General features: G+C 43.4%; 1 protein-coding gene across 1 annotated transcript in view; it reads left to right on the top strand.

The window, feature by feature from the left end:
- Window positions 1–26,857, top strand: part of ANO3 (anoctamin 3) — a 2,087,603-nt gene that overhangs the window by 1,040,650 nt on the left and 1,020,096 nt on the right. The window contains exon 9 of the mRNA XM_069623502.1: window positions 5,544–5,599. Coding sequence (XP_069479603.1) covers window positions 5,544–5,599 — 56 coding nt within the window. The remainder of the gene's footprint in view (window positions 1–5,543; window positions 5,600–26,857) is intronic.

Genomic DNA, 26,857 nt, shown 5'->3' on the forward strand with positions numbered 1-26,857 from the left:
AGACTCTACCTCCTGGAAGAATATATAATAGCCCTGGAGGAACAGAAACATCAGGCTGCTGAGGCTCTGGTAGAGAAAATACAAAGTGACTTTGTTATTCTGAGCAAAATGGAGCTTGAGACCCATGGAGAAGGAAGTATCTCCAGCTCTGGCTCCTAAGGAAAGCCTCGGCACCTCCACCTAAGGGCTTATTCCAGCTCTATGAGGAAGGCGAAAGACATTTTTGACAGGTTCGAAGAGTTGGGTTAGCTTCCGGCCTCCAGGAGGTGGTAGAGGAGTTACTGGGTGCAAACCTTATGATCTGTCTACCGGCAGTTGGAACTGATGTAATCATTCAGTTCACTCCTGAAGAGAGGCCAATCTATTACAAGATGAATGCCGCCAACCTCAGGAGGCTCTGTAAGACCCCAGAACACTACCTCAAGAACTTTAGAGAGCTCACCAAAAAAAGAGGAGTCAGACCTTTGAGGTGTTTACGCATCAATCCCTGAAATATCTGAGCTGCCTTGTAGCAATTCAAAATGCATCAAAAGGTTCTGTGGTTAAAAACTAATGAACCCACTTTTTGTAATTTATATTTTCAGAAATTGTTGGACAACAAAATGACAGTGCTTCTTTTAGATCAACTTCATTTCTGATATACAGAGAGATCTTAACTGCAATAATCCTAATTCAGAATTTATGTGACTTGTTAACTAGAATATTCGCAAGGGAATAACCATAAATCTCCCATCGTGTCCCATTTCATGCACTTTATTAGTAAGTGTGCACAATATCAAACAGGTTGTGCCATAATGAAGTAGATCATGGATAACTATGGACATTATTCCATGGAATGAGGCTCTTTAAGAATTTCTAGACATTTCTATGTAAATGTTATATAACATACATGTGCATTATGTGCATTGTCAAGGAGATTGCACCAGTATTGATTTTTTTATTTATTATATTAGGACATGCTGCCAGTGCATGTTTCTTAACTTTGCTTTTGTTAGTCATTAAAGGCAATGTAAACCCTAGTGAAGCCTGGGATATTTCTTGAACAAAACATAATTAAACAATGTGGTTATGTTTGGTGCTAAAAGAGCTTGCTGTCAGGATTGAGTATGTGTATGTTAGAAATGTGAATTTGTAATGTCTACAACTCCCTAAAAATGAGAAAAGTTAATTTATGTGTAATATGTGTATTTCTGTGTGCCACTTTAGGTTTAATTTAAATTCCTTATTGGATTAGGTGTGTCTAAATACTGGTTTACTTGGATTGGGCAACTAGATCAGAGCTGTGTACGGTTATCTGTGTCTGTCTTGATAGTGTAAAGTATGTTTGCAGACAAGTCCAAAGCAAAAGTGGACCAGTCCAAATTCCTTACATCTGATCGCTTGATTTATTTTTACTGAAGTGGCTCTTTAAACAATATGGGACATTTTCATAGAGATCATCAAAGGAATGACTAGATGGTCTGTCCAAGGTAGGCCAAATACATTTTCCACTTCTAGATTCACGGGGTAGGTAAAGAGGAGATTACGTGTGTGGCCAGTGTCCTGGGTGGCAACATGCAGGATTTTTGCCTAGACTATTTGTGGATGCAAGTATGGGTCATCAGCAGAGGTGTTAAAGTCTCTCAAAACAATCAAAATGGGGCAGACAATAACAACACCATTTACTACATCTGTCAAATTATAGATGAGTTCCTGTTTCCACTATTTCAGCTTTTGCAAATAGTGTTTCCTCCTGTTATTGGCGAGTTCTTGTATGTAAGTGGTCAATGACATGAAGTTGGAATGTCAAAACTCTTTTGCTTCCCTGTGCTGTATCTGTTTCTTTACAACTAACCAGCATTCGGCTGAAATACATAATTGCTTCATGGTGTCTCAGAGGGAAGTTGGGCTCTGTTATTGATCGGAGGATAACAGAGGAACTCAAATGGCATTCCTCGAATTTAATGGAGGACTGTAATACTCTGCTGCCCCATCTCAGTGAATTCAAAAAATGATAATTTCCACCCCAAAAATATTTGTATACCCTGCATCTAACAGTGGTACCTAATATTTAAAAAGCTCTGTTTCTGCTACTTAAAGATTTGAGAAATTCTTCCTAAATTTCATCAAAGACGTATATTAGCATTTAGCTCTTTAATGATTTTGCCACTTTCTTCTAAAGTAAAATTGTCATTATGTGTCTTGATTCATTGTATATGCCCCCTTGTTTTATTCCAGCGATAATTGATCATGCTAACCATGAACAGCTTTTAGGGTGCCATCCTCTCTTCACACGGAAAACGTTACCGGTAATCATTCCTGCAATAAGCCTTTGCTGTCCTCAATGGAACTCACCATGTGTCCCTCTCTTCTTTTCTAGTCTCCCCAACACCCTACCATTTATACTCCCCCACTCCCTGGTCAACTTCCATTACCCCTTTTCACTCTCCAGCTTATGTGATGCATTTATTTTTTCGATTGCGTGTTACAGTGTTGCCATGGTAATCTTGCAAAATTACCCCAAATAACCTGAAAACCTTTTCCCCCAAATGGGCTCCCCAGTCCACCCCAAACTCTCCCACGACACATTGGCCATCCTGGCCTGTTACCCTTATGGCTCGATATTTAGCCACCCTTTTTCCTCTTACAAATACCATTTTCTTCACTTTTCATTTTCGGCTCCCCTCAGTATTAATGCAGGATTCACTCACATACAGCAAAAAGAGTGTGGTGGCTTTAAATTTTCTTTGATTTCTGAAAATACTCTCACTCTCTCAGCTTCTCTGCTACAAAGCACCAAGGGAGTCATATAAAGGATTCTCCATTGAATATTTTAAAAATTACTGAATTAATTTGCCCTAAAACAGAACAACAATCAAGTGGGCACAAAGTGTCAAAGATGTGCCTATTGCTGCCCAATGTCCATGTTGCCCTGATTATTAAAAAAGACAGAGGGCCTTAGTGAATGACCTCATGATCAACTTGCCACAGCCTTTGACCACTGTACATGGTGCACCAACTGTTGAAATAGGCCCATATCTTCCTGCCTGGTACATCAGAAACCAATCTATGCACAGGTTAAAAAGACTGTGGCCAATGCTCGGGGGTCAATAGGCTGTTGGTTATTCGCTGCCTGCCCTTTTCCCCCCTCTTGTTTTTCCCATCATAACAATCCATGGCTCTATCAATGCTGTGCTCTATTGCCATGAAAATAATTCTGGGGGTAATTCAGAGGTTGCTTCTACCTGCAGTAATGCAATGTCTGCTTATTTCCACGGTAACAGGAAATCACTAAAAAATGTAAAAGTCTTCTCTGTCTACACTGACACCACCCATGTATCCCTCTCCTCTTTTCTTAGTCTCCCCAATTCCCTCCCTTGTCTATTTCCCTCCTTCTCCTCTCCCATTACCCCCTTTCACGCTCTTGTACCTGTGATGCATTTTCTTTTCCAAATGTAGCATTTGAAGTTACTGTGGGAATCTATTGCCACATGGGAATCTGTGCCGTGGATTTGTTTGGGGTGACCCTCTCTGATATTATAATTGAATGGGTTGGTGCTAAGGTTAATTCCATGTCTTGGTTCTTGGGGATTTTAATTCAACTTGCCCCAATGACGATGGAATTTAGTCGAACTTATCTGGTAAAATGGCCACGTCCCTTAATCCATACAAATGTATTTATGGCGGGAAGTGGCAGAATGGCTTGCAAAATACTGGTCTTGTTAAATTAAACACTGCAGTTGAGGGTGATTCCCCATGTCATACAACTTGGCCTAGGGAAACTTTTTCTTCCACAATTGATACTTGCCTACAACCCATTCCAATCTGTAGGTGCTTATCAAGTCTTGTTTTTTTTCTTTGCATTCTGTGACTTATAACTCCAATTCCAAGTGGCCTAGATATGTGATGTCACCAGTGATGTCATCAATGGCATTTGTGATGTCATCTTTCTTGTCCTGGGTGTTAGTCTTAGCAGTGCACGATGGAGGCGCAAGATATGGTTGCTAAGCTTACCATAAATGGTGAATTCCTGGGGGTTTTTGGTTTTACTTGTAACCATAATGTCCCTTTAAAAAGGTGTTTTCACTGAATTGTATAGGTTATTATTAGTGCAACCTAACCATTACGTCCCTTTAACAAAGTTGTTTCACTAAACATATATATATATATATATATATATATATATATATATATATATATATATATATATATATATATATATATATATATATATATATATATGCAACTTTGTGTGTGTTTGTCTGTTTGTTTGTGTGAATGCCTCTCTCTGGCTTTTTTCATGCTCAACAACGAAATCATATTTGACACTTTGAAAATATAATTCTCAGTTGGGTAAATTCCTTAATCTTCAAATGTTCCCAACAAGTCAAACTGGGGTAATTGTGTCTCCTCATTTACACCCTTGGAAGTGACAAGACTTTTCAGCTTGTAGTGAGCGGAGCGTAGTCTTGTACAATGGTAAAAAACGAGAACCCAATTCCTGCTAAAAGCTGTCTAATTTTTCCTTAATCACATCCAGCATTGGAAAAACTGCAACAAACTATCCAAGAATGTGAGCATTACAAGAATGCTAGTCGTGTACATAGCCACTTATTTCCCTTTGCTTTTGACTTCAAACCCTGGTAAAAAGTGTGGAATCTTGGCATATCATTTAATGACACGCTTTTTACTAGAGAAACAAGCCAACCAAATCAGGACATGCCACTTCCAGCGTTACCTGGATAGCGACAACATTTTCTATTTCCCACCAAACTCTGAACATTCGTGATGTGAGCTATTATGTGCCCCTAACGAGACTATGCCATCTCACATCAGGTTTTCAGCCTGATGCCTTGTGGTGGTGGTCCATTGCATAGAATGCACTTCAATGGTTTAAGATCGCATACTGCATTATAGTAAAGACAAGAGTATAACACACAGAGAAAGGCCTTTCCTACTTAACAATCAATACCAAAAATTACACTTGGTGATACCTCTTCAATTCCGTACCTTTCACTTTAGCAAGTTTAGAACACCTTGAACTTCTCTGGTTTCCGATGCAATCTTTTTTCCTCTGGAACACATTGCCCACTCAAAACCCCCAAAAGAGGAAGTACACTCTTCTTTCAGAAGAAATCTAAATATGCACAAGCTTAGCCCCGCCCAAGAAACCCTTATTTACCCGCTCCTTACTGCTGAGCTCCCACATCCCCCCTTTCATTCACTCCCCAAGTCACCTACACATGTTGCATCTTTTCATCTGATCACTTGTCCTGTGCCCTCCGAAATGACTGTATGTTTATAGGAGTGTAATCCTATTATTAGAACATCTCAAAGAGATGTCAATTAAATGGCGTTGAACCACATTTTAAATATCGTAATTGTTTTAGCCCTTTGTTTTGTTTTTTTGTAAATGGTTACATTCATATTTAGAGGTAGCATAAAGCTAAACATGAAACAATATTAATTAAGCTAGCTCTGCTTTATTACAAACATCTTGAAAGTGTCATTTACAAATGTTATTTGTTAAACCTTTGTCAATTGCCATGTTTTCTCTCAAACAGGTGTTACAAGATTGCTTGGTAATGGCACATATGAAGCAGCTTTTCCACCCCATGAGGTAAATGTTTCGAATAAATATTCCATATGTTGGCATTCATATACAAATCTGTGTGCATTGTGGCTTTATATCAATTTGATTAACACAAAGAACAATGCAATTGAACAGTAGCATGTTTTGGTTTCGCACAAAAAACTACAGCCACCAGTTAATTCGCATTTTTAAAATTGATACAGGAACTGCTCGGGAGAATGGTTGTGTTCTTTTTTTTTTTCCTTAACAACATTTAATGTATAGTTGTTGTACCTCCCAAAATGTTGCGAATATAAATGCATAATGACATTTTTTCCAAGAGTTCTCCAGCAGAGATTTCTCTATGGATTAGTATCATCCGTACCACCTAGTTATGAGGGGTGATTTACACATATATTCAACTCTGCCCACATTCACAACGATTTTCCTTCACGTATGTGTTAAGTGCACACACCAGGGAGAGAAACCTTTACATCCTCAGGAGGATACATTAGTAAAATTCAACGTTCCTTCGCCAATGCCTTTGTGTGGGCAGGCTATGAAGAATGTGGTCATTGGGCCTCATTATGAGTCACCCGGTCTGGAAATAACGGTGGCAGTAAACCCGCCTCCACTGTTGTTTCCGGACCGGGTGATCTCGAGTTCTGCAGGCGGGAGGTGTCATTCCCACCAGGCCTGACCTGGCGTGTTTAACACCACCCGCCTGCAGGTGGACGTGGAAACACCGGCACCATCACGAGATGGTGCCGGTGTTTCCACTTCCCAAGTCCTATGGGACTCAATGGGAATGGGGATTTACCAAATTCCGCCTCCGGAATTCCCGGGTCACCGGGGTCGTAATGCCCTAGTAATTCCGGGAATCACAGAGGCAGAATGGTAAAACGATTCTGGTGGTAACCTGCCGGAATTTCAGGCACAGTTACCGCCGGACTCGTAATGAGGCCCATTCTGTGGAAGCGAAAATTGCGTCACAGATTGCATCCCTGGCTCGTTCTCGAATCTATGCGCTCCAGAATGAGTCTTTCTGGTGGTTGGTTATCCTGTTCGTCAATGCCCCTGTCATGGGCAAGTCAAATGTCAAAGTGCAATGAAGACAGGGCTCGTTTTATACTCTGGCCTGAATTGATGTGCCTGAGTTGGTCTACCCAAATAGAATTGTTCATGCAGAGCATGAACGTTTCGAGCATCGATTCACGATTCCACTAATGAAACATGTGGGTGCTGGTGGCCACGGCACATGTCATTTTGGGTGCTTACCTTACTCATGCACATTGGTGGAGGGGCTGGCTGCGAGGTCCTTCAGAGCACATGCCCTGCCCCGTAAGTATGCGTGTGCTGAATCGGGACTTGCATGGAGAAGATGCGGCAGCAGTCAAAGGCAAGCAACTCGTTCCTCCTTGGCGGCGACTCTGAATTGGAGCCGTAGTCATTTGGCCTTAAAAATTGAATAGTTCATATGTTGTTAACTGTTGTTATACTGACGTTCAAAGTAACACACTTTTAAGTAACAGCAAGGGAAGTTTGTCAAAAGTGGCCGATAGTGTGACGCCCTAAATGTACAATTGTTTTAGAAACGTCCGTGCCCCACCACACTGCAGCATCAGCTGCTACTCTATCTGACACATTGTAATGCAAAATAAATGGCAGTGCATATGTTTCACCTTTGCAGTGAATCTACAGGCAGTTTTCTGAGTCCTTTAAATAATGTTCGCAACTGTACATGTGCTAGTTACCAGCGGTGAATATGATTTCATCCAAAAAAACAGGCGAGAGCAGCCCTAATTAAACTCACCAATCGTATACAGGCACAAACATAATAGTAGGCATGGACAACACTATGTGAACTCAGCAAGAGTACTGGGAGAATTCCCAAAAGTTCATATGGATAAAATCTCCTTGAAAAAACTCCTTGCTTTGTTGAGACCTTACGATAGATTAGGTATTCTTAATAGTGAATACAAATGATACAGATTTCAATGCAATACAACATTTTATAGATTCAGGGTCTCATTACGATGGTAAGGGGTTACCGCGACGTAAAAGGTGGCGGCGCCGTTAACCCCTTACTGCCTAATTACGAGGTCCCTTTGCGGGTCCCTACCTTAACGGCTGGTTTTACTTGATTTCGCTTAGTTAGATATTTTTCCGTAACTTGACAAAGCAACATTTGAGCCAACCACATCGAAGCCATATGAGGGAATGCTGGCTCTCGCATCCCAGTCTGGGCAGTGTAGGATACCCCACTGGCTTACTGAGATCCTTCAGGGCACAACAGGACAATGGGGAACGTTTCACTTGTTTACTTTTACCAGTGCAATGTTGCTGGCAAAGTAAGTGTATCTGCTTTTTTCTATTTTGAGCAGGTTAAAATCTAATGTGGTGGCCAATGGAACGCACATTTTTTGTATTATTTTTTAACATTGGCAAACCAAACGGTTTTCTTAAATGGCATTCGGAACAGCAGGCCACATTTCCCCTGGAAGGGCATTAATGTAAGGGGGCGGCTAGGGTTGGTGGGGCCACAGGGGATCTGAGTCATAGGAGTATAGGGAAAGGGATCAGTGGGGATATTTTGCGGGTAGAACGATGAAGGGTGCTGTGGTGTTAAGGCAGCCATAGAAGTGTGCAGTAGTGTTTGACCTGTCCATGTCACACGATTTTCGAGTCTGGAATCTAGAAAATTGTCTGGGTAACTTTTGTTATTTTCAGCAGACGCAGTAGAGCGTGCAACTTTATAAGTAGAGTTTAATGTTTAAACTGGAAGTGTTTTCATAACACATTTATTTTACATTTTTAAACATGTAACATCCAATGTTGATTTTCAACATTTTAATTCAGACACCTAGCCTAAGTACATTCATTTCAGGATCATCTTTACCATAGTAAGGTTATATGTAATAGTGGTGGAAACACAAGGGTATTTGTCACTGGTGCAACTGCGTGTTAGAGATCATCACAATTAATTGCAAAGAACAATGAAAATAGATTTTGTTATTTCCATCAAGGAGTCTTATGTAAGAGGCAGAACAGTGTATAATCCAATTTTTGAGATGCCTAATGTAAAATGGAGCCATTTTCCTCGGGAACAGCCTAGCTCTTCGTAAAATAAATTGTTGCTAAAGGATTTATTCCCAGAAATGGAACTACCAGAATCACTTTGGATCCTATTGGCTAGTGCGAGACAGGCATGTTATCAAGAAAGACACAGACTCAAAAGGGTTTGTTTGAAAGCTTTTATTAACTAAGGTTCCTGGGTTGGTGTAATGCCTGACTGGCCGTACTCTAGAGCAGTAATTCCCTTAACTGATGTTTCTAATGGCCGTCGCTGTCGGATAGTCCAAAATAAAAGGTTGCCTGTGTATAAACCTATGCTTGTCCTCACTCTGTAAAAAAATATGATAGTATTTTCAAAACAAAAAAATAGAGGTTCAACAAAAAGTTGAAACCTAGGTCCGTTTCAGGTGGTCTTCTTACCAGGTGCAGCTTGGTCAATGACACATACATGATTTCAATCAACAGGGCTGTTTGCAAGACCTTCTCCCCAGCCCCTGTGTAGTTATTGAAACTACCTTCAATGTATTTAGGTTTCTTGGGGTCCCCTTCCCCAAGCTTCAGCGTATTCAATTTTCAAAACACCATAAAATAATTGTAAAACATTTCCTGTTGTAAGCTTCTCCGGGGTTCCCTTCGCCACACTTCAATCCGTCTCAACTTGGTTGAGCCTCTTAGGGTGCCTTTCCCCCCAAACCCAGGTCCCTTCCAAACTTTAAACACAAAGTCACTATTATCTGGAGGTTTTCCTTGCTAGGCCTCTCAGGGTTCCTTTCCCCAAGCTTTAGGGCTCTTCCAGCTTTCGAACACACACCTTAAAATGTCACAGTTATTTCTTAATTTCACAGGGCGCTTTCTGCCTTTATGCTTTTGCTTTCAGCTACGCCCTGGCTTTCTGCTGCATGCTCAGTTATAATGCTTTCCTTTCTTTGAAATTCAGTGCTGCTTTTCTACTCTCATCCAAATGCAACTTCCGAGTTTCTCTCACATTCTCCAACAAACTCACCGGGCAGTGTCGCGTTGAGAGGTGGTTCCTCCTGGAAGTGCAGGGTTGAGGTCAGGGTCTCACCATCTGACCCTCAGGCAACCTTGGGGTCGGCACTGGCCCCAATGGAACAAGCACTCTTCCGAACCTGGCCTGAAGAATTCAGGCAGCGCTTCTCTGGCTCCATGGAGGCACGGCTCTCCACGCTACAGCCGGCACACACTGGGCTAGCATCTCTTCACGCCGTCCTCCTCCGGCCAGCAGCTCTTGCTTGTCTCCACTCCTGGGTTCCACGGATCCCGACTGCATCCCCAGCTCACTCATGCTTGGGTGCATGACCTAACCTCTTATGGTGAACCAAACTGTCAAGTGGAGTCAGGTGTGAGTTGGTACTAAAGAGTGCCTGATGCCACCTGACTCAATTAGTAGGACAACTTGGGTTCTTTCTAGGGTAGGTTTCCCTTACTTTCCCCATGGTATTCCTATGGGTAATCTTTACTAATCGTAGTCGCCTCCTCCATGTCTCACTATTTGTTGAAAATGTGGAGGGGGGGATGAGGTAAGATTGTAAACACCCCACAAAAGCTGATACAGAGTAGGTTAAGGTGTTTTCAGGACTGGGGAAATACCATGTCTCACCCTCATTTATCCTCCTCCCAATCCCCCGTGAAGCTCCACTCAGGTAATCCTCCCTCGATTGTCCACCCCTAGGGTCGGGATCCAAAAGTGATGGCCCTTCATTGACCACCTGAATGGAATATCTTGTGGGAGTGGGTGATATGATATGTCACTTATAATGCAACTGTACACAAGTGTTTCTAGACGCAACAAGACAAGGTGGGAAGACAGAGGGTGGAGAAGTCAGACAATCTTACTAGGTCTTGTGTCATTCAAAAAGTGCAAGTGTGACAGTGCAAAAGTGCTGGGGAAAGGGAGAAGGGGGTAGTGCAAGGGAGAGGGTAGGGGATCAGGGCATCAATGCTCTGAATGAGTGCAGCCAATGCATTGTCGCTCTGGGTAAGTGCAAGGAGGTAGGGGGCTGTAGAGGTTACATTTACAGCCCCTAAATTTGCACAAGGACCAGAGGCAGCGCAGGGGAGACTGATCACGGACGAGCATGGTACCCAGAGACTCTGGAGGCAGGCAAGCAACCAGTTGGTGCAGGAGACAGGTAGGCCAGCAGGGGAGAAAGAGAAAGCAGAGAAGAGCAAGGACTTGAGCAGCTTCCGGAACTTCAGGTGGTTTGGGTCATGTTTGAAAGGGACAGGGAGACCATTACAGAGGGAGGTACCTACAGAGGAGAGATATCTACACCACACTCTCTGACTGAAGAAGTGTCTGACCCTCAGAGAGTTGGATGTAGCTGACCGAAGGGCTCGAGAAGAAAGGAATTTTAGAAGACAGAGTTGGATGTAATGCGGTTCCTGTCCCAGAAAGCCTTGTGGATGATGGAGAGGGTCTTGAACTTGATCCTTGAAGCCACCAGGAGCCAGTGGAGAGATTTCAGGCTGGAAAGACACAGTGCCAAGGATTGAGGCCAATGATAAGTCTCACAGTCCTGTTCTGGATTAGTTGCAGAGGGCGGAGAGTTGAGAAAGAGGCTGTTGAAGTAGTCCAGCCTAGAGAAAACTAGGGCTCTGGAGACAGTGAGCTTCTGGGGGAAAGTATGAAAAAGAAGAATACCTCTGAGGAGGTGCAGCTGGTAGTGGGCCTTCTTGGCACAGTCTGTGATGTGAGGAGAGAAGGAGAGATTGGAATTGAAGATGACACCAGGAATTTGTGCTTCACAGGAAGGCGAAGGAAGAGGGCCCAAGGAAGGTGGCCAAAGTGAGAGAGGGAATGTGGGAGTAGGGGTCCCAATGAGAAGGATCTCTGTTTTACTGGCATTAAGGCAGAGATCCTTGGAGGCACACCAGTACTAAATCATGGATAGACAATCGGGAATGAGAGCACGAGGGGGTTCAGTGGAGCCTGAAAGAGAGCTGAGTGTCATCCGCATAACACTGAAAGTTAGAGGAGAAGGTAAAGATCAGGTGGGCCAAAGGGGCCAAGTAGACATTGAAGAACCAGTGTGGAAGAATAGAGCCCTGGGGAACACCACATGCGAAGGGGTAGGTGGTGGAGGGAAAGGACCCAAGTAAGACCTGGGAGGATCGGTCCAGGAGGAAGCAGGTCAACCACTTAAGGGCTTGATCTGTAATGCCCAGGTTCTGGCAGAGTTGATTGATCAGGATGGCGAGATTGACCATGTCAAAAGCAGAGGAAAGGTCAAACAGGATAAGGATCAAGATTAGAGAGCAGTTCATCATGGGTGTTCAGGAAAGCAGTTTCTGTGCCTCTGGCTGCTCTGATGCCACATTGATGGTTATGGAGACAACAAGCAGATTCAGTGTGGGGAGCTGGGAGATGGCCATATTTTCTAGGAGTTTGTCCAGGAATGGATTGATAGAGATCGGGTGATAGGTTGTTGGACTGGTAGGGGTGGCAGAAGGTTTTTTAAGGAGGGGATGCAGAAGAGAGTGCTTGAGGAGAGAGTGTAGGGATCCATTGGCAAAAGAGTGGTGGCAGAAATCGGCCAATGTTGGGGGAAGGGGTACATGTGGTACTCAATGGTTCTGCAGGAGCAGGGGAGAACCTGTTTGGATGACACTTTCATGGAATGGACTTATCTAGAAACATGGTCAGGTGTTGTCAGAGAGAAAGAGGAGAGAGGAGGAGCCTTTCTCCTGCTCCACTCTCACCCAAATGCACACTTCTGTGTTTCTTCCACATTCTCCATGAAATTCACTGGGCAGTGTTGTGTTGAGAGGTGGTTGCTGCTGAAAGTGCAGGGTTGAAGTTAGGGTCTCACCACCTGCATCTCTGGCACCCTTGGGGTCAACACTGGCTCCAAAGGAACAAACACTGTTCTGGATCTAGACTGCAGAATGCAGGCATTGCTTTCCCTCCCTGGCCATGCTACATCCCACACAAACCGGTCTAATGTCTCTGCATGCCATCCTACAGCCTGCAGCTCCCTCTTCTCGCCACTCCTGGGCTCCATTAGTTTCCCCATGTTAATCCTATTAGTAATCTTTACTGATCTTTGTCGCCTCCTCCTCATCTCAGTATTTATTGGAAATGGGAATGGGGAGATGAGGTGAGATTGTAAACACACCACAAAAGCTGATGGAGAGTAGGTTAAGGTGTTTTCGGGACTCAGGAAATACCATTTCTCGCCCTCGGGTATCCTCCTTCCAATCCCCCGTGACCCTCCACTCAGGTGATTCTCCCTCGCTTATCCACCCCCAGCACCAGGATTTAAAAGCAATGGCCCTTCCCTGGCCACCTGAATGGAAGATCCTGAAGGAGTGTGTGGGAGAACACTGTCAGGTTTCTCACAGTAGCAAAATTGCAAACTTCTCTCAGACTCATGCAAAGCCTGGAAATGTTGAGAATGAACTGTGCAAACTTGTGTCATTCTCGGTTTAATGCCTAAGAAGCATGAGTTACTGCCTCATGAGCTTGAAGTCCCTTCCTGTCATTATCCTTCTTCTTTGATTGCTTTTCAAAAATCCCCAAAATCTCAATAAAAAAGAAATAATTCATCCTTAAAGTATCTTTCTCTTTTAGCACATTTGAGATCAAGCTAAGCTAATGTTGTCTATTCAGTTCAATGCTGTACCTGTTGTTAATCTTTTATTATTCATTAATTTAGAAATTCATGTACAGAGCACCAATGCCTTCAGGATAAGGCTATTTGCTTGATAAACATTAAAAAATAAATAGCCCTATATGCATTAGTGCTACCATTTGTGTATACATTACATTTTAGCTTGGGAAGGAAGTGGATCTGCACAGACAATATGTTAATTTCAAATCAGCTTTGTAGCACCACTTTGCAGTGTAGCAATTGCCATTGTAATTGTAATTGGTTGTTTATAATGTGCTTAATATCCAGAGGTTTCTTAGCATGTTGTTAAGGATTTCAACAAACAACACACCCTGGTCTCAGCCTAGTATGCAGCGCCCAACTGAAATGCTTATTTTGCTATATTTATAGGTTCAATATTTGAGAGATACACCATTCACATCACGCCGCCTTTTCAAATACCCTGGGTCACAATGGACCAGGGACCAGGCTGGTAGACAAATGTAATATTTATTTATTTATTTATAAATTCAAGACAACAACACACTTTATAATATCTGCGGCAGCAATCACCAATGGGGTGATAAGAACAATATGAATGTAAGCAATGCACTTAGTTTAACCTTCTATATACACAACTACAAAACACCAGAGAATATGAGCACTTTTGATTGTAGGGAAGATAGCACTGGAGTTAGAATTTCCCCCTGTAACATTCCCTCAACCCACAAATAATCAATTTTAAGTGGATAAACAGAATCAGCAAGTCATCAGGAATGACAAACAAGAAACAGATTAGAAATCCGACTTTCCCTCCCCAAACAAGAGAGAAAAACGGATTTAAACCCTGGCAATGCTGAAATGACACTCAGAAATGGATAGATAAACAATGAATGTGTCTAAAACTCTTGAAACAAAAACAGTTATTTACTGGAGAAATACTGGAAAGATCCTAGCAATCACAAGCAATGGATTGAGCAACAGCATACAATTTGAAATTGAATGGAAGATTGAAAACCGTTGATAACCAAAATGACAAGTTGTAAAATTACACAATTTTGCAAATCCCGACTGAATTTACCAAAATGGTTTATAATAAAAATGGGTGAAATACTGTAATTGGGTTGGGTTGTAGCTATTGATCCTAGGTACAATATGAAAGTGAAATGAGGTCTCTAGCTGTTAAATTGAGTGAGTTATGCCAAATAGAATGAGGTGTGTTTTGGGAAAGATAAAGGCGTGAAAAAGGAACAGAAATCAATTTTGACAAGGACAGTTTTACTTTACGCTAGGGAATTCAGGCTAAGATACCAGCTTGAGACACAGTAAGCTCTGGAGTTGATGTGCGGAATCAACCCTAGCTCCTCTGCGCCCGCCCTGGGGGGCCCAGTCTGATCACCCGAGGGAGGACTAAGGGTTTAGTATTTCACTATACAAAATTATTAAAGAAGTTATCACTAGCACAAGGAATCAAAGGCAGGATTTCAAGAATGATTGTGACAATATTACAGCTATCAGGAGAAGGATTGGATGACTTAGAGATTGGGATGGAACAAAGCAATGCAACATTTACTAATTTCCTATGTTTCTATGTTTACTATTGATACTCACATCCACTTTTAGTTTGGATTTTGGACAGTCAGCGCTCTGGATCACCACACAGATCTGGTCTAACACAGGGCAGCCGGACAAACTCAGGGGGGCAGAGTCAGCTGGGCAGGGACTGGATACCAAAGGATAGTTCTTCTGGACTGGCAGTTCTGGTTTCTGGATACTTATAGGGCATCGGACTAGCAGGATACAGGGAGTGGCAGCAAGGCAGGTAAATTCAGGATGCTTCCCCAAAACACCACAGCGCTTCCCTTGGTTATGGGGATCATTTTAGAATTGAGGCCTAGCTGAAGCAGGCTAGGCACTTGCTTGGCTTTTGGTTGGGATCTGGAGTTTAGATGGATAGATGCAAGATGAAGCTAGGAACAGACAGGAACAGGACACCGGCGTAGGAATCAGGATTCAGTGTGTGTCAGTGTGTTAGTCAGGGGACCTTATTTATAATGCCAGATGATATCATTACAGTATATGACAGGGGCAGGATTCACTACCCACGCCCCTAACAATAGGATTGGCCAAGGGCATCGTCTCTGCCTTGCTCACAATTTGTTGGATATCAGAAAAGTGATGTCATGTTTATGAGGTGATTTTTACTGTATCTAGAAACTCCTACATTTACTTTACTGAAAATCCAATTTTGCCAAAAACAGATATGTATTCAGTTGCCACCTCTTAGTAAATCAGATACACAGGTTGCATATTTTGTGCAGCACAGATTAGTCCAAACCTCCAGTATGTGCAACCTTGTTTCGCCTTTCTGGCACATTTTGGTAATTGTACACATTAAAGATAAGGCCCACAATTCCCCAATTTTATACACAGATGTGAATTGTCCCCAGGGATGTATGTACAAAATTTGACATTTGCAACATGGATGTTTTTCTGGTAATACGACATATATCAGCTTTTCTCTCCAGAGTGTGTCACAACATTCTACCAAGTTTTGAAACACAGCCCACAATTCCACTTTTACGCTGTGAAAATTCCACATTTTTACCAATTTTGACAGCTGAGATATAAGTCTTTTTAAAGTGCTTTATAAGATAGTCTTAAGACAAATGGGAGTCATTGTCTGTCATTTTTTTCTTCCCAGCTAACACCAACTGGCAGTTCCTTTCAAGCAGGATAGGGGGTTGCTTCAGCCTGAGTGAAGTTTTATGGTCTTTGACACCTCCGGCTTCCTTTCCTGGGAAGCGGCATTGTCCTGAATTCCAACAGAGACGAAAGCCTGCTCCACCCTATAATTATCATGGGGTTGGCAAGGTCTGCTGAGAGAGAGATATCCCTCCCCCTTGGCAGAACCTTTTTGTCAACTTTGTGACTCAAGCCACCCTGAGTTTAACATCTTTCACTTTTGATCCCAAATAAGCTTGTTACATCAAATAACACATGTAATATATTCTCACCAGTAACAAATCCCTTGACATTTCTAAAGGCAAGTAAAACTTTTATTTACCAGTGTACTGTTTTAAAACACAGGCATTAATTTTTCCTTATTTTGTAAGTAGCCTATTTTCACACGTGGTGCACACTGACATTTCTTTCTTTAATTCGGTTTTGGGCAGCTCACTCAGATTTCCACATTTGCAGCTAAAGTCATTTATCTATGAATGCGCATTTATCTGGACACTGGTATATGAAACTGACCAGGCTCAGATAATTAAAGTTCTTTTGAAGACAGTTGGTTCTTTTGAAGACAGTTGGTGTTTGAAACATTGTGGAGAAAAATCTGCGCTTTCCTGTGCGAGTAAAAGCAGAGTTCTTGATTACTTTTTCAAAGTAACTTTTAACAGGGGCTGTCATTCAGGAATTAGGACCCGTTTTGCTGAGACACAATGGATGATCCTGGGCATGGTATGGCCTTCTAATCACAATGGTTTCAAAATGAATGGATGGAATTAGCGTTCAAAGGAGCTCTTACAAAGAGTGAAAAAGTTTCATTTTAAAAGGGAATTTTGGGATTTTTCAGCAAGGCAATGCTGCCTATTTACTTAATTTCATGTTAAATGTTGCAGAGCACACTGGCACATTCCTGCAGTGTGTACTCTGCCCCCCCACCTGAAATGTGTGTGGCAGGGTGGTGCAGCCATTTTTCTGGTGGTTGTAAAAATGCAATTTTGAGATCCTGACGCGCACATGAGTCAGCGCAGCCCTTTTGCTGTTTGTTTCACCAATGCAGCAAAGTGATGTGGTGAAGCAAAGCTGAGTGGGTAAATATATCCCACAATGCTTACAAGATTCTGACCAGTCACATGCCCATTTTTAACACAAATTTTACATGCAGTTTATTTGTAAGTGGTTTACTACTTTGTTTCAAATGTAGGAGCTTTTGAAGGGTATGTGTCAGGTGATGTAATTACTAATGCTGCAGGAATTTTCTCGAAAGGGACCCCTCCCGCCCCCGGCTCCTGCAAATCTTCTAGCGAGATTCTGTAGGGTTGCAGCTTCCCAGGGATTTTTCCAGCAGTCTGAATCTGCCAAATACCCTCTAAGAGCCCTAGATCTTCAGGAAAGTGTGAGGGGAGTTCAGACATGTTTGGGCTACGGTGCATCTACAGTAAGAAACTTATGAGTCTGAGGATTGCCATGCATGCTCCTGACACTAATGTAAATTATGTCTTTAAATATTATATTTTGTCAGCTGAAAAAAGTTGATTTTGGTTTGTATATTGAAGACGGGTGTAAACCATCAGTCACTTAGACACCTTTCTTTCTTTGAGCATCCGTGGTAAAAACGTGTATGAAGTTATGCCCTATTTGAGTAACTTATAGACTTTTTAGCTATGAACAAGTGCTGTCAGACATAGGTCTGGTATAAAACCAAGTGCTTAAAATCAACATTTCATCAGCATGAATTGTTATAAGCTTAGCCTGAATCGGTCATCCAAATCTCTTCATGCCTCAGCCAAACTCCAAAACAATTAACATTTGGGTGATTTGGAATTTGGCAAAATATAGATTGCCAGTTTGAGTAATTAACTCTGGCATGTAGGATGGAAGAGACACAATATGCGAGGCAAGCCTCCAATGTTCTGACATCATTGGGAGGCAGAGATGCGCTTCCGAGCTCTGCCTGCTGTAGCACAGAGAAGCACCCGGCAGAAAGGCCAGCGGGAGACCCGGAAAGAACCTGGGAAAGAAGCCCGTGGGGGAGAGAAACTTGGCCAATGAGGCACATGGCTATGCGGTGTTGGCAAGACCGAGCCGAGCCGGCCCAGAGGGAAGGTGTGGCCATGCAGAGGAGGTGGTGGGCTTGGAGCCCAAGAAACAACACCAAACCCAATGAGTCCCCTGCTTGTACCATGAGATGCCAAAGAGAGAGGAACAAGGCAGTCAGCAAGGAAACTCTCCTGCTGGTGTACTGAAGAGGATGGTGAGGAGACACATAGACTGCCAAAGTCAGCTGACCGTTGTCCTTTTGCTGGAGCAGGACCTGCTGTAGAGAAGGTATGCGGGTTCTTGCCAGTCGGGCAGGGTGGGGCACAGAGGCCAAACACAGTTGAGGGGAGAAATAACAAAGAGAACACAACTGCATGGTGGGGAACATGGCCCAGACAAGGAACCCGACACAAGTAATAAATGTGGTTATGGGAAACTCTGAACACCCAAACCTTACAATTGACCAAATGGCTCAAAGGCCCAAGCAGATATCGGGGGAAAGATACCCCAGGAGGAGACACACATATTCATATGGATTGAATTAGGATCTAGGAACAAGAAAGTCAAGGAAGCCACTAGGGCCCTATAAAGCAAAGCACGAATCAGCCCAAGGAGAAAGCAGAATCAGGCAAGACTTGACTCTCATGTGAAGGGATCCACATAGTGAATGGAGGAAGATTAAGCAAACAGCCCTTCATCTACAAACTTTGAGATAAATTACTTTTTTTGGAACTTGAGAGTTTAGGGTAGTTATATCTGAGAAGAAACCCTTTTTCTTTATCTGTTGAAATGTTACAAGATGGATATGAACTGACAAACTCGAGAAAACCTACCTCCTGATAAATATTTCCTGGAACCACTAGGATACGGCAGAATACAGAACACTGTGGCAACTTATGCTGCACATTTTCCCTTTTTGGTTATTTTAGTAACCGCGCCATGAGATGTCAGCATGTTGCCGAACGCATGCTGCACACTCTGAGAAATAAAAAGTCACAGGCATTTTCAAAATGTATTAATGATCTTGAGTATGGCCAGCCGGTTAGAGAGTTGAATCCCCTATCAGAGCAGGGCTGGGTTTGCCACTATCAAAATATATTTCCACTACCTGTGGGACAAGCAGTTAATGAGTCCATTGAAATAGCACAGCCCGATTACATCTGGAAACTGCCCGTAAATTGTGAGCAGATTGAGGAAGTAATTAGGAACAAAAGTACCTGTAAGGCACCTGGGGCAGATAAATTGTCCAAGCTTTTAAGGACAACCCTGTGGTTTTGGGGTAACAACTTGTCCAAATTATTTGAATCCATTGCTGTCTCTTATAGATTCCAAAATCATGGTCAACTGCCCATATACTGCCTATATATAAAAAGGGTTCTCGGCAAGATCAGAGAAATCATAGGCCAATCGCGATACTTGATGTTGACGGAAAGGTCTTTGCTGCCATGCTGTTGGAGCATCTAGAGCATGGGTGCACAACATACGGCCCGCGGGCCAGTTGCGGCCCGCCATGCTCTTTTGTCCGGCCCGCGAGGCACTAAGACTTTCCTAATGGAGGGCGGCCTGCGGCCGCCCTCCATTAGGAAAGTCTTTGTTGTATTCCGGGCCGGACAAAACACTGGCCCTCATTGGCTCAGCACACACACGCACCACGTCGCTCCTACGAGCCATGTAATGTGTGTGTGCTGCACCAATGGAGGGCCAGCACTACGGCTGGCGTGGTCCATAAGGCTTGATGCCGGAAGGCATTTCAGCCTTGGACCACGCCAGCCGTAGTACGATTCCAGCGTTCCAGCTTACCTGCCTTCCAGTCCGTCTCCGGTAAGTGCTCTGTTTGTGTTCGTGTGTCGGGTTTGTTTTGCTTTATGTTTGTGTGTGTATGTTGAGATGCGGGGGTGGGGGGTGTGTCGGATGTGTATGAATGTTTGTATTTGAATGTATTTTGTGTGTATGTTGAGATGCGGGGGCGGGGGGGTGTGTCGGATGTGTATGAATGTTTGTATTTGAATGTATTTTGTGTGTATGTTGAGATGCGGGGGTAGGGGGGGTGTCGGATGTGTATGAATGTTTGTATTTGAATGTATTTTGTGTGTATGTTGAGATGCGGGGGTGGGGGGGTGTCGGATGTGTATGAATGTTTGTATTTGAATGTATTTTGTGTGTATGTTGAGATGCGGGGGTGGGGGGGTTGTTGGATGTGTATGAATGTTTTGATTTGAATGTATTTTGTGTGTATGTTGAGATGCGGGGGTGGGGGGGTGTGTCGGATGTGTATGAATGTTTGTATTTGAATGTATTTTGTGTGTATGTTGAGATGCGGGGGTGGGGGGGTGTCGGATGTGTATGAATGTTTGTATTTGAATGTATTTTGTGTGTATGTTGAGATGCGGGGGTGGGGGGTGTCGGATGTGTATGAATGTTTGTATTTGAATGTATTTTGTGTGTATGTTCAGATGCGGGGGTGGGGGGGTTGTCGGATGTGTATGAATGTTTTGATTTGAATGTTTTTTAGGTGCTGAGTTGGGGGTGGGGGTTCGGGTCTGTATGGGTGCATGTTTGTGTGTGCTGAGTTGGGGGGTTGGGGGGTTCGGGTCTGTATGGGTGCATGCTTGAGAGTGTTTGCTGACTTGGGGGGTGGGGGGTTTGGAGTTGGGGGGGTTCGGGTCTTTATGGATGCATGTTTGTGTGTGTGCTGAGTTGGGGGGTGGGGGTTTGGGTCTGTATGGGTGCTTGTTTGAGAGTGTGCTGATTTGGGGGGTGGGGGGTTCGGGTCTGTATGGGTGCATGTTTGTGTGTGTGCTGAGTTGAGGGGTGGGGGGTTCGGGTCTGTATGGGTGCCTGTTTGTGTGTGTGCTGAGTTGGGGGGTGGGGGGTTTGGGTCTGTATGGGTGCATGTTTGTGTGTGTGCTGAGTTGGGGGTGGGGGGTTCGGGTCTGTATGGGTGCATGCTTGAGTGTGTGCTGAGTTGGGGGGTGGGGGGTTCGGGTCTGTATGGGTGCATGCTTGAGAGTGTGTGTGCTGAGTTGGGGGGTGGGGGGTTTGGAGTTGGGGGGGTTGGGGGATGGGGGGTTCGGGTCTTTACGGGTGCATGTTTGTGTGTGTGCTGAGTTGGGGGGTGGGGGTTCGGGTCTGTATGGGTGCTTGTTTGAGAGTGTGCTGATTTGAGGGGGTGGGGGGTTCGGGTCTATATGGGTGCATGTTTGTGTGTGTGCTGAGTTGGGGGGTGGGGGGTTCGGGTCTGTATGGGTGCATGCTTGAGAGTGTGCTGAGTTGGGGGGTGGGGGTTTGGGTCTGTATTGGTGCTGGTTTGTGTGTGCTGATTTGGGGGGTGGGGGTTTGGTTGGGGGTGAGGGGGCCATGGGGTGGGGGATTTGGTTGGGGGTGAGGAGGCCATGGGGCATAGTGTTTGGTTGGGGTGAGGGACATGGGGTATAGTGTTTGGTTGGGGGTGAGGGGGCCATGGGGCATAGTGTTTCGTTGGGGGTGAGGGGGCCATGGGGCATAGTGTTTGGTTGGGGGTGAGGGGGGCATGGGGCATAGTGTTTGGTTGAGGGGGACATGGGGCATAGTGTTTGGTTGGGGTGAGTGACATGGGGCATAGTGTTTGGTTGGGGGTGAGGGGGACATGGGGCATAGTGTTTGGTTGGGGGTGAGTGACATGGGGACTAGTGTTTGGTTGGGGGTGAGGGGGACATGGGGCATAGTGTTTGGTTGGGGGTGAGTGACATGGGGCATAGTGTTTGGTTGGGGGTGAGGGGGACATGGGGCATAGTGTTTGGTTGGGGGTGAGTGACATGGGGCATAGTGTTTGGTTGGGGTGAGGGGGCCATGGGGCATAGTGTTTGGTTGGGGGTATGGGGGGCCCTGGGGCGCCCTGGGGCATAGTGTTTGGTTGGGGGTGAGGGGGCCATGGGGCATAGTGTTGCACTCCAAGAGTGAACCCAATAATAAAGCTAAAACAGGCACAGTTAGGAGATGTTCATCTTTGGCTTTTTGAGGAAACCTGACTCAAAGAAGGCCATACTCCTCTTGGGCAACCCAAAGAGCAAACTGTAGCAGTCCAAAATAACGTCATGTCCAATCTAGGGTCAATAAAATATATATATGTTAATTAAACAGGCGATATACAATAACTAAATAGAAATAAATTATAACAATGCAAAATGTGTAGTACAAAATGTAAGTTTGAAATGCAAATAAAAATCGTTACCCCTCAAAAACATTCTTTTTCCATGTGTTTAGTACAACTTGGGGGTTTAAAAAGCCTCCTGCCACGCCCCGCCTACCTCCCCGCCCACATTTACTTTTCGGCCCACTATAGCCCTCATGTAAGGTACTTTCGGCCCTCTGTCAAAATCAGTTGTGCACCCCTGATCTAGAGGATTGGCAAACTACTAACCGAATACTGAAATGGCAGACAAGGTTCAGTAAACATCTAGGAACATATTTAAATGGCTTGATTTTAAAGAGTATAATTATTCAAGCTTGCTTAAAAAAATATGACTCAGTCTTTCTTGCAACCATCAATTTATCAGCCACATTTGATGCAGTTGATCGAAGACTACTGTGGGTAAACTAAGTAACTGGGGGATACCAGAGGGACTTCTGCAATTAATTATTGGGTTGCATGCGGAGTGCAATGTGCAAATACGGCTTGACCAGAGTGGAACACTCTACCGCAAAATTCCAACATTTAGAGGAGTCCAGCAGGGTTGCATTTTGGCACCCTGCCAGTTCAACCTCTATATGTCTGATGTGGGTGCCAGTTTATCTCCAGCATGATTCACTACTCTGAAAATCTGTGATCTGAAGCCGGTGTGGATGGTCTATGCAGACGACTCCTTTATTTTTGATTGTTCACAGATTGGGCTCCAAAGTCTGCTTACTGCTTTTGTTGACTTTGCAACTTCCCATGGTTTAAAAGTTAATCCAGATAAAACTAAACTTTTGCATTGCACAGCCAAAAAGAAAAGCTTTAACTTCTGTTGGTTTATTGACTCAAATGTGATTGAGATTTCCAACCACTGCGAAGCCCATGAGGGCCCGTGTAGTTGCCCTCTCTAATCAGCTTCAGAGGGTTGATGCAAAGTATGAAAAATTCTCTATGGTGCCCATTGTATTCTTTATGAGGGGTAAATTGTCCTGAAGATATTATATGGTGTTGAGATCTTGGCTGTTTGGGTTTTAGATTATTTACCAGTTTTAGAGGGGCTGATACGGAGAAAAGCCTCTAGGGTTCCGGCTTCTGTGCCCCTGGTTGCCGTGCGATATGAACTTGGCCTGTGTTCATTAAAAGGGAGACTCCACAATCCTATGTCCTAAAAAGGAATCATTATACGCAGACCTTCAGACCATTTTTGTATGAAGGGTGACATATTTGTAAATGAGTTCTCTACATTTTGTGAAAGCCTGCTTGGGGAAATTGGTCTAACAGACCGCAATTTGGTTTCTAATCCAGGGAAGGTGAAGCAGGACCTTTTCAGAGCCAATTGGGTAGCCACTGTGGACGAATTACATTCATATGAATCCTTGAATCATCTGAGTGGTGACCATTAACAGGCTGATGTGATGGGTCCATATCATTCTATTTATCCTGATAGGAACACTAGATGTTGCTTCCTTCAATTTAGGTGGATATTGATACTGACCAGGAAGTCTTGGTTCGATATGGCTCGATGAATGCTGAGCAGACAACTTGTTGCTTCTATAAGAGTGAAACAACACCTGAGACAGTACAGCATCTTGTGTTATTTAGTGAAGCCATTCATGGTAAAATAGTAACTTATTTCAAGAGGCTTAGTAAGAGATGGGAGATGAGGAGACTGTTTGGAAGTGCCGTCTGGCTGGTTTGACAACCTAAACGGTACTGGCCATAGCTGGCTTAATAAATAGCTTACAATTGGAGCTGTCTAATATTGAATAGGCACTTTCGAACAAAGTTTGCACTTTGAGAATGTACACTGTATTTTAGAAATTGTAGTATACCTTTCTCTTTAATCATGCTGCGAATTCACATTATATTTTAGCAAATGTGTACTGTATTTTGTAAGCTTTTGTATTACATCTGGGAAAAGTGATCTGTTTATATGTATTTCTACCTTTTAATCTTTTGCTTCGATAATGTCTTAGTCTGTTAGGTGATTTTAAAGTGTATCTATGTAATTGAGGATAACATGTTGAAATCGTGCTGTTTTCTTTCATTCTCTCTTTTGATGTTTGTTAAAGATTATTGCTTACAGATATACCAATACATAAATAATAAAAACAAAGAACACTGGGACAAGCTGTGTTGCCCATCCCTGAAGATTTGGACAGCGGATAAGCTTAATTATTTTGACTAGTACTGACGAGCACTCTTAATTTAGTTTGATAGGTAAAGAACTTGCCTATTAGCAGAAGATTCAGTAAGGCATTGTCTTTAAGTTAAATAAAAACATTGTAAACCGAATATGTCTTCTCGTCTGAGTCTATTTTCTAGTACGCCACAGTTAGAAGACTGATATTTTTACTTATGCCCAAGCATGTTTTATAATGCAAAGGTAAACCATAGACCACTGTTCAAGTTTTTCTTTTGTCAATTGGAATTATCTGGGTTGCTTTATTGTTTGTAGTTTTTTCTTCTAAATCAGAGTGTTATTATCTCGATGTTGAATGTCTGAAGTACTTCATTTTTCACATTTAAATATACATGGTTTACTTCTTTCTATTCTCGGCTCTGCCTACAATTTACCCCATTCGATCTTAGCTTAACCATGGCAAATTGCAATTGAAACCTGTTCTAAAAACAATATAAGAACATTTCTGTGAGAAATTGAAGAACAACACTTGCCTGGTGACTAATAACCTTGATTTCCTGTATCCCCCCATTGACAACCACCACGTGGGAACACTTCAGATGTTAAGAACATAAAAAAGAGACTTGTTTGTGCTTGGGTCATTTTCAGGCAACTGCATGTATTCAGTGCCTGAGAGTTGAATCTTGTTCTGCTCAATAGCATCTTGTGATTTTCTTAATTGGAAGGTTGTACATTTTCCCCATGAATATGTCAGAGCGAACACAGGCAACAAGTGAGCCTGGACCAAGCAATGAGTATATGGGTTGATCTGCCCCAAAGAAAATGTTTGTAAAAAGGAGTAAACATGGTGGTTTTTGCAGCAGATTTTCTGTGGAAAAAATGGTGTAAGAAGTCACACAGTTTTCAGTTAGTTTTGTAGGTTAACAAATGGAAGATGGCTACTCACTGCCACTGCATAGGAGTATTTTCCAATGCATTTTCCTGATACCCTTGTCTACAATATACGACAGGATATAAAAAACAAAAATAAACATACTGCCTGTGCCCAAAGATATCATGCTGACTGTTTCAATACATACAAGAATATATTCATATTTGCTCTGCCCACCATGCTAGTAATTTTACTACAAAAAGAAAAGTCCATGCTAGTTCTGCCAAAATATGCCAGTATGCACACATAAGAAACTACTTGTGTTGGCTATGCAGGTGAACATTGCCATGCCACTAAAAGAAAACATCTCCAGAATGGATGCACAACTGTGGGCAGTATGGCTAAATGAGATGTGACGGGGCCACATTTATGACCCTGTCAGAAGAGCGCAAGAGTGTGGGAGGGAGGTCGGAGTGGCCCCAGTCCATGACTCCCAAAGTGCTTAAAAATAGTAAAGGAATTTATACCACTGTGCGTTTGACAATTCATGCAAACCTCTTTCCTCGCTAGAATGCTCTCTGATCTTTTCAGAACCACAACTCCCAGATTGCACCTGGTGGCAACAAGAAAAACTTGAACCATACAATTGGAATCATCACTGGAGTCAGAATAGACTGGAATGTTCACTTTCCGAAAGGAAGGAGACATCAGTACCCATCCGACCAACCCGAGACAGACCCCAGGTGAATGGGGAAACTAAACAAGGACTGAGAAAACTGGAAAGGAAAAGCAGGAGAACCCAACAAAGCTTAGCGCATGTGACCTGGACGACCATGTAGTGCCAAGAGGGTATGAAGAATGGGGTAGGCTGTGTTATAAATGCCCAGCCAGTTTAGAAGCTCGCTGATGTGCTCAGGATCGGAAAAGGTGACCAAGAGACTAGCGAGGAGGGAGTGAAAGGTCGAGATGCTAAGAGAAGTTTGTGAGACATAATTTAAGTATGTGTTTCGGAGTGGGTGAGAGGGAGACAGTGAGAAAGAGATAGAAGTGAGAGTTTGAAGGGTAGCAGACAGTAGAGGTAGGTGTAGTGTTGCTGGAGGGGGAACTTTGGGAGCAGGAGAGTTGGTAGACTGGCACCGGAGTAGACAGAGACTGTGGAAAGAGAAAATGAAAGTGAGAGAGTAGTGAGCAGGGGCCAGACGATATGGTGAAGGGGTGAGGTGAGCTGAAGGGTGGAGATAGAAGTAATTGGAGAGACCAGTAATATCTGGGGGAGAGGTGTGAAGCGAGGGGAGAGAATGGGAAGCAAGGGAAGGGGGAAAGAGACAAGAGGATACCAGTAATTGCGTTGAATCTGTGGTGTTGGCCATTGGAAGGGAAGAGTCAGGAGAAACCTTTTGGTCCCTCAGAAACTCCTGGACGCAGATAGTTAAAAATGGTCTTGGCCTTTAAGCATAATTATAGAAAAGAGGTAAATCAATACAGTACAGTTTACCCACAATAGTTTTACTGGCATTGGAGAATCATCAAAAGCGATAGGGCAGCCTTGACTAGGGTGGTGGGAGCCCAAGCAAAGGTTGCGGTGAGAGGTACGGATCACCATAGACTGTGATCCCAAAATCATTCTAGGGATATAGATTTCTATTCAAATAATGTTCCCAATTCATCAGATTTGTTGGGA

The sequence above is a fragment of the Ambystoma mexicanum genome, chromosome 11, assembly GCF_040938575.1.
Source record: "Ambystoma mexicanum isolate Mex_15411 chromosome 11, UKY_AmexF1_1, whole genome shotgun sequence".
NCBI lineage: Eukaryota > Metazoa > Chordata > Amphibia > Caudata > Ambystomatidae > Ambystoma > Ambystoma mexicanum.